Source organism: Humulus lupulus, chromosome 9 (assembly GCF_963169125.1).
Source record: "Humulus lupulus chromosome 9, drHumLupu1.1, whole genome shotgun sequence".
NCBI classification, from domain to species: Eukaryota; Viridiplantae; Streptophyta; class Magnoliopsida; order Rosales; family Cannabaceae; genus Humulus; species Humulus lupulus.
In genome coordinates this window covers 11,687,585-11,700,700 of record NC_084801.1, presented here as the reverse complement: position 1 = coordinate 11,700,700, position 13,116 = coordinate 11,687,585, and the positions used below count along the sequence as shown (strand labels likewise).

General features: G+C 31.5%; 2 protein-coding genes across 2 annotated transcripts; one reads left to right on the top strand and one right to left on the bottom strand.

Annotated features, from left to right (window-relative positions):
- Nucleotides 1-5,722: 5,722 nt before the first annotated feature.
- On the top strand, nt 5,723-7,761 carry LOC133801015 (uncharacterized). The gene is made up of 7 exons (XM_062239142.1): nt 5,723-5,929; nt 6,021-6,110; nt 6,196-6,303; nt 6,401-6,655; nt 6,756-6,812; nt 6,891-7,164; nt 7,450-7,761. The coding sequence occupies exons 1-4, from the start codon at nt 5,774-5,776 to the stop codon at nt 6,653-6,655; spliced, it is 609 nt and encodes a 202-aa protein (XP_062095126.1). The 5' UTR covers nt 5,723-5,773; the 3' UTR covers nt 6,756-6,812; nt 6,891-7,164; nt 7,450-7,761.
- A 1,579-nt stretch (nt 7,762-9,340) lies between these two features.
- On the bottom strand, nt 9,341-11,342 carry LOC133801134 (patatin-like protein 3). The gene is made up of 6 exons (XM_062239285.1): nt 11,176-11,342; nt 10,692-11,075; nt 10,453-10,599; nt 10,086-10,364; nt 9,823-9,995; nt 9,341-9,700 (listed from the first exon to the last, which is right to left on the bottom strand). Exons 1-6 carry the CDS (start codon nt 11,281-11,283, stop codon nt 9,637-9,639), a joined length of 1,155 nt encoding a protein of 384 aa, XP_062095269.1. The 5' UTR covers nt 11,284-11,342; the 3' UTR covers nt 9,341-9,636.
- Nucleotides 11,343-13,116: the final 1,774 nt, after the last annotated feature.

Genomic DNA, 13,116 nt, shown 5'->3' with positions numbered 1-13,116 from the left:
TCTCAGAATCCCAAACTCAACTTAGAATATTATTATTTCCAATAATAATTTTATCCTAGGCCATGTTCGAAAATTTCAAGTCAAAACTTCAATTATTTCTTAAAATTCTGTTTTCCGATGCTCGAGTCCAATTCATGAGCCCCGAGCCCACCTCTTGACCTTGAGACTTAAAATTGGTAATATTGTACTTCCTAAAATATTCTCCAAATCCTTGAAAATATTTCATAGGTTCTAAGTCATCAAATCTAAACTTTGAAACTAACTCCCAAATTTAGAATTTTTCTTGAAGCTTACATAATAATTCTCAAGCCTAACTTATAAATTATTGTACCTGAACAATTAACTAGAGAATTTTTATCCTTAATTCTCAATAATCAGATTTTGATCTTAGAATACCTAATCCCAAACCTTGCAGTAACTTCCTAAAGTTTCGGGACCAAATACCACTTTTTGTCCCCTTTGGTTACAAATTGGTAACCATTAGTAACCAGTTCAAAACATGCATGCTCATGCACGTGACCACCTGAATATGGACTCCCTCACCCACGGCAACCCGACTATGGTTGGACCCAAAGTCCCTCACCATGGCAAACACGACTTCATCCCTACACCACCAAGACCATTACCTTGGCCACCTCTGACCGTCACCACCACCATCACCACCACCGGTCTCCTCCACCAATCACCGGCAATGCTAATGGACTGCGCATACCCATCACCCACAAGCACTAACAATCCTCAAAACATATCAAAGTTCAAGATTCATCCTATAGAACTATCCCTAGCATTTTAATGAGTGTCTCTAGCGCCAATACGTTGACTAGAACCATGCACAACAACCCAAAAATTCATATCTAGGAAGCGAAAACGAACAATCGTAAACGTAAAACTACGAAGGAAATCTTTGAATATATATCTCTTACTGTAGTCGGTGCTTGGCGTTTTCTTTCTTCTCGTCAAATTATTCCAAAATACTATGAACACAACAAAACCATTCAACATGAATTTGGTACTCAGAATCTAAGAGAAAAATCAACGCAAAGTAGGTTCGGACTTACGTTATTTTTGTATAGGCTATTCTTGCACCGAACTCTCAAAACACTCCCTCCTTTCTCTTGATTTCTTCTACAAGGGATTAAGAGGTTCTATGAACATGTTGAGGGTCTGTAAATTCAATGGAAACTCAAAGAAAATAACTCACCTTGCTCTTATCTCCTTGGACCTGAACGTACCACACTCTCAAGAACACCAAGTGTTGTTCATCTTTTCTCTCTCGGTTTCCCTTTCAATTTCAAAGATGGCTGAAGCAAAATGAGAGAAACATTGCACCCCCTCTCAACCAACCTCTAATTACTACCCATGATCATTCAAAGTTTCCCTCCCATTTAGAGTGCTTAGCCGAGTCACACACGTCAAAAGCGCAATAATATATATGTGCTGAAATCTTACATGCATTTTATCTAAAATAATGCATTAAACCATGGCTTAAAATAATTAAAATAAACTATGGTCTAAGCACTAAATAATGCAACTTTAGTATAAAATTATGTCTATGATTTTATATGAGTCCTTTCAACATAATATCATAATTTTAATCCCATAAAATTTCTCTTGAAGTATTCATAGACTCTTAGTGAAAAAGTCACAAAATCATAGTCTAAAATGATTCAAAGATTTTATGTGGATTCCAAACACATAATATCATATACTTAAACTCTTTAAACAAAATGTTCATCTTAGATTTATTTCACATCCAAGTTCTCACACTATGGTCTAAAGCGCTCAACTCACACTTCTTTAATTAAAATAATATTCACCAAATATTATTTCAATTATTATTTATACTCTTAATAAAAAAAAATTCATACAATAATGTTTACATAAATCACAATAAATAAATAAATAAAAATTTATGTTATTACAGTACTTCTGTTAGATCACCAACCTAATAAGAATGAGGATGTTTCTATCCACCATATGGTATTAGCAAAACTTGCTTCAATGTGGACCACACTTAGGCACTAATAAAAGTAAAAGTAATTAAAGTTTATTTATATAAAAATGAGTAAAGTGATAAGAGAAAAACGATAGCCTATTTTTGTTTTCAAGTTTCGTATCATAGATGCAAACCCAGCTGTAAAATAGGCAAAGTGATAGTCATCAACAAAGTTATTCTTATAGCAACCAAAATCAGCTTTTGTCCTCACCAAGTTTACTGAACGACATAAGAGAATATTACAATAACAAGAAACATAGCAGCTCCATACTCAAAATAAATAGAGAAATCTAAAGAAGAAAAAAAAAACCAAGAGAAGAAAAACAAGTGAAACAAAACCCAACCTTTCAAAATAAAAAAACAAGCAAAAATATATCAACTTGAAAATATTTGGGCATGCACTAAATGATTTACCCTTTATCATTTTAGCCAGCATAAATATTAATACCCAGAGTAATTTAGTTATCAACAAAAACTTTTTTTGTTATATTTCATTTACTTTAACTTTTTGTTACAATAACTCGCCAACTTTGGATTACATTCCAACAAAGCAAAAAAAAAAAAAATTATGGGCCACATAAAAAGAACCCTATAAAACAAGAGTATATATATATATCCATATAATAGAAAGAGAAAGAAATCAAAATGGCACAAAGAATTCTTCCCCAGATTTTTTTGTGCTATCAACCAAAAATCATACAAAAAATGCAAAAAAAATACAATGTTAAAAAAGTAAAGAGGAACTCACGACAAACCTAATAAAAAATGCAAATAAACTTTTTTAAGATCTAATAAGCTGTATTCATACATTTTAAACTTAGAATAAACTCATAGAGCTTTATTAATTAAACAAAACACGAAAGAAAACTTACCTTGCCCTATACTCTTTATTAGAGAGAGATAATGAAACTTACAAGCACTACAACATTTTATACTTTATATTACATTGAAAAATGACATTTTTTAAGAAGTGTTATTGATAAAGATCTCATACGGAATGTTACTGGGCTGTTTTTATATCACTAAACTAATTGGTACATTGGGCTTTCAATGGAATGTTGAGTATTAGGGCCCGAATAAAACATATACTGCACATATTGGGCTCATTTTACATCATTTCTTTCTCTCTCTTCAATCACTCTTTCAGTTTCTCCCAAACACTCGATCTCTTTCTTCAATTTCTCTTAATCCTCCTGTGATCTGATTAAATCGCTCATCATTCTTTCTCAATGACTCTCATAAATTCTTGATGAGAAGCTTTGGCACAAGCAACCTAGCCCGACGTTCTTTCTCCTCCAATCAACTCTCTCACGAAGTCTCTCCTATAGAAGTGAGTCCTGAATATTTTCCAACTTTTGATTTGGTTCTGTTTATGTCTTCTATTGATTGAATGATATAGTTTTTAGATTCTCCGTTGGATATTAATCTTATTCTTAGTGGCACCAACCAATAAGTTGAACTAAATTCCTATGTCTTAAACGACTTATAATTTTCACCTCAGAAATGTACTCTTTCTTCCCCTGTGTTGATCCTTCAGACACCTTCTTGACCGCGATTTCAGTGTTTGATTCGCTTAAGACGCCCTTGTAGACACCTCCAAAGCCTCCCTCTCCAAGCTTCCCATCTTGGGAAAAGTTGTTTGTTGCCTGGCTTAGTTCGCGGTAAGTAAACCTCTTGGGCCCAGCCCCTCTCTCGAATTCTCCATTGATGGAAACATCATAATTTTCGACCCTTATTATGTTCAAACTCTAATTTTATTATATGTTATTCATTGTCAACAATCTCAGGTTACTATATGTACACAAGGCTCACACATTAGAGTATATATAGACATTGTCTTCAGCGGAGGTTTTAATAGTTCTAGATCAGTGGATGTTTCATAATCCATTTGGATATTTTAATCACCGAGTTGCTTAGTAGTAATGTTATAGTCTCAAATAAGTGGCCATCTACAGTCAAGTAACTTATTTTCATGTATTGCAGGGTTCTGCATTTCATCTTCTTAGCATTTAATATTTTGGTTATAAAGAGCCTCTCAGCTCTCTCTGGTGGTGATCAATCAATTTCTGCCGAGGAAAATTCCAGTGCTTTTGTACTTGTTGCAAGCCAGGTGATACATTTATCCCAATTAGCTATCTTAAATGTTTAAGGTTCCTTTTTTAAAATCCTTTATTCCACATAAAAAAAAATATACATGTATAAATTATATGTAGACATCTGTTTGGTTTTAGAAAATTAGCAAGAGTAATGATCGGCGAGATTCGTTTTGTAGAAAACTTTGCCTGTAATGGTGGCTGTTGTAGAGAAGCTTGGAGGTGCATTTGGTGAGTCTGGTTTGCTGGTTCTTCCTTGTGTTGCAGCACATTTGAACCAGGTTGGTAAACTCATATCCTTCTCATTCCGATTTTCGTTTGTAGCTATAAAATTAATGGTTTTGGTCCATAGATATATATACCTCAAACACTTACCCCGTTCAATATAATAGCACAATAGTTCTAGCATTGTTTCACACAAAAATAAAATAATATTGTAAAAAACGACAACATGATCATTTAAATAACAAGTTTAGGAACCTTGACTAAAATGAGACTTCTAATAATTTAGATATCAACTTAGGAATAAGTAACAAAACCAACCTTTTTTAACTATTAATTTAGGATTTTGGTTGATAACAGACATGGTAAAACAAGGGACATTTTTAGTCCACCCAGGAGACAAGGTTTCTGAATCAGCAAACTCTAGATACATCGACAAATAATCTACATTGTTCCCTTTTGGGAAAATTGATAACCTCCTGCACATTATTTAAATATGATTCAATAATAATTACCAAAAGACGTGCATAAAAACTAAAGGCATTCACAGATAAGAAGAGTTTTGGGTACCATTTACATCCTCCTGCATAGAAAATATCTGAATAGAGCTCCGTGCTATCAAGCTTGGAAAAGTTGTTGATGGTCCAGCTTAACCGACCAATATCAGTAGGCTGACCAACATTCCCATTAGATGTCTCTTTCAATTTATCTATATAGACATATAAATATATATATTTATACATATTTATATATAATAGAGTCAGTCAACAAATATAATGTCTTGACTGAACAATATCTCTCATATTGAATTTAGACAAAAGAAAAAGAAAATGTCACTTTCATTCTAATTATTGCTTGGTACACTTGTTAGCTAGTATGCTCTCACTATCATTGATCGAAAGATATGTGATAATTAATTATTTAAATTTATATTTATTGACTCACTAATATTCATACCTTTATATCAACTTTCAATTGGAAAAACAAAATGTATATAAACTTTTAATAGTTTGTAAGAGGTTGCCTCTAACTTTTATTTTAATACTATGCAAATGTTAGAGGAGTTTGAATATCTTAAATATTCATCCATAGTGTAGTAGTTTGAATATCATGTTGTTTTATTGACAATTGAACTAATCTTGTAGTACTTGTACTTGTTAGTTGTTATGTTCATTTCCCATATGGGACTTATGGTGGCTGTGTTCTCATTTTAGTATAACTAATATAACTAGTAAGTATTCTTACTAATATAACTAGCAGTTGCTTCCAATAGCTGCCATTTTACATAGATTAATAACCAGCCAAGCATTTAGAGTGAATAAGGATAAGTACTAGGTAGGAAATTTAGGCTATTTGGGCACTTGAGTGTTCAGCATCAGGAAATATATTTGCATGTTTAATTTTTTACTAGGCAAGATATAAGGTTGACAAAGAATGGCAAAAGTACTATGTCTTTAGAACAATGGCAGATCTTTGGAGAGCTTCGAAATCAAGATTGGTTTCTAAACTTAGGAAGGCACCCAATGAAGAAGCAAGAATGAACCTGAAACCTGATAACATCAACTCAGAAATTGAGTGGAAAAGTTATGTTAGAGAAAAAAATAGTGCTGAGTTTAAGGTACCTTAATTTCAAGTTTTGTTCTAAACTTATTACAAATTCAAGTTCATTTATGATTAATACTATTATCATTAATCCTTGATTCTAATAGGCCAAAAGTGAGAAATTCAGAAAGATACGGACAAAGAAATTGCCTCACACGTGTAGCCGTAAAGGATATGCACGCTTGACTGAAGAATTGGTAAAATTAGATCTATTTGAATGTGATTTATAAGAAATTGATTTTATCTCAAATTTTAATTAATATTTTTTACATCCTTTGCTAGGTTAATAATAGCGGAAGCAAAGAAGCACCTTCTAGAGTTGATGTTTGGACTAAGGCACATATGAAGAAAAATGGTCAACCTATAAATTCAGAAGTGGCTGAAGCTTTTGTATGAACTAACTTTATTTAATTATGATTTTATTTGTTTTTATTACATACTTTTCATCTAACTATTACCATTGTTGATTTTACATATATATTTTCAGGATTTAGTGGAAGAATATAAAAAAAATCTAACTATTTCTTCAACTACAAGTGTTAATGATGACATTCTAACAAAGGTGCTTGGTCCTGAAAAGAATACATATTTGAGGGCTTTTGGAAGAGGAGTTACTCGGTCAAAGTTGGCAATTGTTTCTGAACGAGATGATCACATGATTCAAATAAAAGATCAATGTAATGACTTGAAGGATAAAATGTCACACATGGAGCAACTAATTCAATCTTTACTAAAAAATTAGGTAAGTTATTTTTTTTTTCATGAATTCAGTTATAATTAGTGTTTTTTATGTTAATCTAGTTTTCCATTCAACTAATGGCTGATGTATAATATCACTGTAGAATGAACCTGTTCAAAGTGGGGAGCAATCAAATGCCCATGTTCCATCATCTCCTGTGGTAACTTCCTAATCATTAAGTCTTAAACTTTCTCCACTTTTTATAAATGAATTCTAACTATTTCCACTATTCTTAAAGAGTGTAAGGGATAACATTTATGGTCAAAAATGGAAAATATTGGATTGGACTGGATCTGGAGATATTATTGCAGATGGACACTTCAGTTCAAGTGACCCACAAGATGAGGTTCATCATGTTCCTCTTGGTTCAAATGCCATGAAAGTGGGAATAGATTTTGCAAGGAAACCCAATGCATTTCTTTGGAGGCCTACATCTAACATTTGCCATATGGAAGATGCTATTGGTAGTATAATTGCTTGGCCAACTGAAAAAGTGAGAATGAACTGACCAAGTAAGTATATTTTGCAAACTCTACATTACTACTCTACTATTTGTTTTTTTATATATGTCTAAGTAATTTAATTATGTTTATTTTGCGTTCTAATGCAGTTGGCTGTGATGACATACTTCATATAGTTAGGCTCTTGAGGTGTATTTTCTTTTCCTTGTACTCTTTATAATGGAAAATATCTTGTTGGCTTGCTTTAGTAGTATAAACCATGCATGAATATAATATTTATGTCTTTTAACATTAATCGTGCTTTAATATTGTTGTTGTTGTTTCATTTCTGACTAGGATCACAGATAGATGGAAACAAATGGAAGGTCATGGCACACTTTTTGAGCTCGCCAATAGGCTTTCAAATCTAGTGCAAATAACAAAGCATCAAAATATCTTTATATTTCGTTGTTCACTTTTAAAGTGAAACATGAAAGTTTTTTCAAATTTTAGTTAAACCTTTTATCTAGAAGTTTATTATGATGACTTTGATTCTCTAAACTTTACTTTTTGAAAGATGGTTCACTTAAGTGAAATATGTATTTGGACCGAGTTACCTAATATGATGATATTGACATTTTTTAAGATTTAATGCTTTTTTTTTTATCATTATATTGTTATCAAGGAAAAAAAATAAATTTTATTAAAATATAATATAAATAAAAAAATAACAAATATAACAAAAAGTTATCATTAATATAATCATAACAAGCACAAAATGTTATAAAAAATCTATAATAACATTTTTATAACCCTTAAATAATGACATGAAATAAGCATAATGTTTAACTATTGAATAAATATAACAAGCACAAAATGTTATAAAAGAATTTATAATAACATTTTTTATAACACTTAAAAAATATCATCTCTTAACAAAATATTTATAAGCTTGATACATAGTTATTGTATGTATTTTGTAACAAAGAAAAACTGTTATAGAATAGTTAATTATAACACTATTGATAACACTTGAAAATTATTATAAAATATTCAAGACTTTTAATAATATGGGCTATGTTAACATTGGGTAAAGTGTTATAAACTGTTTTTGATAGCACTTTTTCAGAGTTATCCATAATATTTTTTCTTGTAGTGAAGAGAAGACCAAGACTTTTCCAAAAAATTAAAAACAGATTTCTAAAACCCTCACCTCATCTATTTCGATTATGACCAAAAAAGTGAATGTAAGAGAGAGGTGGGAGAATTGTTGTTGGACAAAGATGAAGCAATGGGATAGAGAATGATTTGGGGAAACAAAAGAAAAAGGAGAGAGAGAGAAATTTGGGATATTTGTTTCACCACTCCCATTTCAATTTTTCACTTACTCGCTTACTAAATTTTTGGCCTCGCCCTTGATACATTTATCTGTTTATTATTTTTTTTTGGCTGAACACTTTAACTTATTGTAATACTTTTTAAATACTCTTATAATCATGTATTATGAAATATGACATTTGGTGTAGTGATGAAATTGATTTGAATTCTTGTTAGCTTTGGAATTTTGCTGAGAATTTGCAGTAGCAAAACGTAGCAAAACTTACAGGTCACTTGACATAGATATTTAATATAGTTCAAATCCATTTGAAAAATTAATTTCATCTCACTTTTAGATTGACATTTCAGTATATTTTTAAACATTTGTAATTGATCTATCAAAACAAATTAATTTTGATTACCTTTGTAATTATTTGGTAATTGATTTGTGCATTTAGCTGCGATCCTTAAGGAGACAATCTCAAATACTTACCACTTTATTATTTGTTTGGGATTGTGTACACTTGTGCAATTATATCACAACAGTTGTTCTAATTCATCCTTTTATTTGGTATACTTTAGAAGTCAAATATATTGTTTGATGAGCTTGATTGTATTGCACCAAGATGAGTGTGTTTGATCGGGCCAGCTGTTTCGTTGAGAGACTCAATAAAGAGTTGGACTGATCTTCATAGCTTGTAATTGTACAAATAATAGTAGAAGATTCTCAAGGAGCAGGTAAACTGGCCGAACAAGTATATTTTTATATATATATTGTGCTGTTTTGAGTGATTTTTTTTGTGGTTTTTTTATCTAATTATTGGTATTAGATTTGATTCTTGTTTAACTATCTGAGTTTTGTGTCCAGTAATTTTCAACAATATTAATAATTAACTATCCGTCATATAACTTCACAGAAGACACATCAACATTATTTAAAATCACACTTAATATTTTATAAATAAGACAATGCACACTCATACATATATATATATATACATACATATACATATGATCGTACTTTGTTACACACGATACATAGAACTTGACTTTCACTAGCTAGAAACACCATGAACTTAACCACACATATGTGATGCGGTGATCTTATTGGGATGGTGTACTTCCATTTAGATCAGCAGGGGAAGTATTTATTTATATGATCACTCGACAAACAGCAGACCTTGTCAAGCTTTTTATTATATATATATTACGAAGAACCACCATTTGTTACACGCTTTTGGGCACCTCGCCACCTCGCCTTTTCTTTAGCTCAACAAGGTAACGTGCAAGCCTGCATGTACGTACTCCCAACCATATTATTATTACGATTATTATTGGATATATAAAAAGTATATATATATATATAAATTTCATTTTGGTTTAAGAAAAGAGTGAGAAAAGTGTATCACGCACCTGTCGAGTGCCTGTTCGTAGGTCAAATTTCCTGAGGCGATTTCACGGTCGAAGGAATATTGACTCAGTTTTGTAACAGGCTTTTTGAGCAAGTTCTTGGCAAACTGCTCCAGTTTATTTAGGTTTTCAGGGGTAGCTTTATCCAAGGAAACAAGATCTTTCGGCAAAGAATCCTATACATATATATATATATTGGCAATTAACAGGGGTATTAATATTAATTTGTCAAAAACATTTACTATTATTAATGAATAATTGCGTACCTGAACACGGAGGTAATTGGATTGAGTAGTAAATATTGAGCAGTAGTGCTCAACCATATCTGAGCTTGCATCAGCAAAGATGTCTAAGATAGGACGATCTGGACTACCCAAAACATTCCAGCTGGGGTTATTTATCCAGTTAAGAGCCCACCAGTTATTAACCATGTCAACGTTGTATTTCCCAACACTGTTGTCAGTGCCTGTTCCTAAGGAGATTATAACAAGTGGAGTATCGATCTTTCCCTTTGTCTCTAAAGCTCCTTGAATAGCAAGAAGAGTCTGCAATTTTATGTACAAATTAGCCAATGCATATATATTATTAAGTGATCGATCATCAGTAGTTTTTACTACGTTCGTAGGTACGTACTGGATTATTTGCGGCAACGCCTCCATCAATCATGTTGAAGTTTAGAGATCCGTTGGAGAACTTATAAGCTGGTAAGTAAACTGGCGCTGCTGAAGTGCTAATGCAAACATCTGCAAGTTTAGCATTCAAGTTTGTACTACTTTTGGCCTGCACCATATTCCAAATTTATATCAATTCTATCATAATATATACATTACATACAATAAAGAAAACAGAGAGAGAGAGAGAGATGTACTGACAGCATAAGTGGAGAAGACAACAGGCTTGAATTTGTTGATGTCGTAGGCAGGAATGACGACATTCGTCAATGTACTGCCCAGTCGTTTGTCCTTGAGAATTCCTTTTGTCAGTTCTTGAAGGTACGTACCATAGCTTGGCCCACCTGGTATAGTTCTACCACTTTCATCACTCTTTGCTTGCCTTAGCGATCTAGCTTCGTCTTCGTCTTGTGGGAAGATTTTTGGGCATTCCCGTTTGTAGAAAGGGACAATCTGATTGGCGTCATACAAAGGCCGTTTTTGGTCGTTGGGTGTTGATATCATTGCTGCAATGAGACCACCGGTGCTTGTCCCTGAGATCACATCAAAGTAGTCTGCCAGCCTTGTATTCTCGCCACCGTATTCCTAACTCACACATCGATCCACACAAAACTTATTATCTTGTACATCTACACACACATGCCAATCACATACAAACAATATATACATATATATATATATATACCTTGAGTTTGGATTCAAGGAAATCAAGAATGACCCCAGGGATGATCCCTCTAACTCCTCCTCCATCAATACTAAGAATGGTAATTGTATCAGCTGACGTGCCTGCCATATTACGATCACTCTTGTTATTATTATTTATTGCTAAACAATAGTTGGATATGCAATATTGAATGTAGGAAGATCCTAGACGCACTTCTATTTATAGACGCTAGCTAGCTCAGCGTAGTGTGTATATCTTAGAAAATTACCTTTATACCCTTTGAAATGCAAGGTAGGTATATATGGTTAAGAAAAATCATATTATTCTATCCATGGTAGTGTCAAATGTTGTAGCCTTTTAGTTAGTGTTAGTATTTTATATTATATATTATATATGGGTGATTTGGGATAGAACATGTTCAATGGAGTACCTAAGGGATTGGTTATAGATTGAAAAATTGCATTTTAAAAAAGTGTGTTTCTAAAATAAAATCTGAATTTATAGTTTGAAAATATGTTTTTGAAAATGTGATTGGTTCAGTATTTAAAAACTGTTTTTGAGTTTTAAAAAACTGGATATGTGATTGGTATGGAATATAAAAATATAAAAAAGTAATAGATTTGTAGGATTTTAGGATACAATAATTTGGAATCTGAGAAAAGGTAATTTTTTTGTTTTTGATTTTATAACACAAAATTAGAATAATGATTTGAATTTTATTTTAAAAAACATTCTACCAACCATTTATTTTTGTAGGTCCCACTATTTTCAAGTTTTTGAAATGATAAAATTAGATTTGGATACTCTACCAATCACACCCTAAGTTGCCCACAATATAATAAAGAAGAAACCGAAAATTAAACGGTTGGAGAAGATCGATATAGCATTGTAAAGGGACTTCAAGAAAATTAATTTCCTAATTAACTAATTTTATGAAACAAAACATCATTGATAACGTTATTGATCCGATTTTAAATCTGTATTATTGTAAAAAAAAAAATAGAATTATGAGTTTTCCTTTTCGAATCATTTTGGACTTTGTTGTTGTTGATACAATGGAGATTTGAACACCCTTCTCACACACACTTACGCACCTATCCAATGGAGGTATCCGTGAGTGGTATTATTTTGAATTTAGGGTTGTAATAACAATATTAGGAAATACCCCATTTTTTGAAAATAGAAGAGGACAAATTATTATTAGAAAAGAGAAATTATATATTATCTATATATGATTATCATTTATTAGCTAGATTGCGACCAAACACTATATATGTTTAGCTTCAAATATTTTACTAAGTAAGAAAGATATATGTTTAGATTTTCAATACTACTGATATTATTCTTATTCAAAGTATATATATTTTGAATGAATCAAAGGTGTTTGGATTCTTGTATGTATATATATTTGGTTGTATTCATTTTTCGATCCAATCTTTTTTATTTTAAACTTTGGGTCACCTACTTCATTATATTCATGGAGAGGAGCCGAGATCATTGGGGAAGACAAGCATTTCACGGCATATATGGCATGGTATTAAAAGTGGTAGGTAGAGACGTCCTATATATGTAAAATGTGTTTTTCATTTTAATTCATTCAAAATGTGAATATGTTCTTTGTGAATTGTCTATGCCAATAATTTAGATAAGAAGGAATAATTGTTCCAGGTTATAAGTGACAGAAACAATTTGAGATTGACAAATTATAGGGGCTGTTTGGTAATACTTAAAAAAATAATTTTTTATTTAATTAAGTAGAAATTTAAAAATTAAACATAAAGTGTGTTTGATAACTCTATTTTTATTTATTATTTTTTTAAATTTTAATTAAAATTTATTAAATTTTAAAAGTAAAAAAATTTCGCTTTCAAATTTTTTTTAAACCGTTTTTTATTTTTTCCTTTCATTTTTTTCATTTTTTCTTTAAATCAACCTCTCATATTGTTAAACAAAAAATAAAAA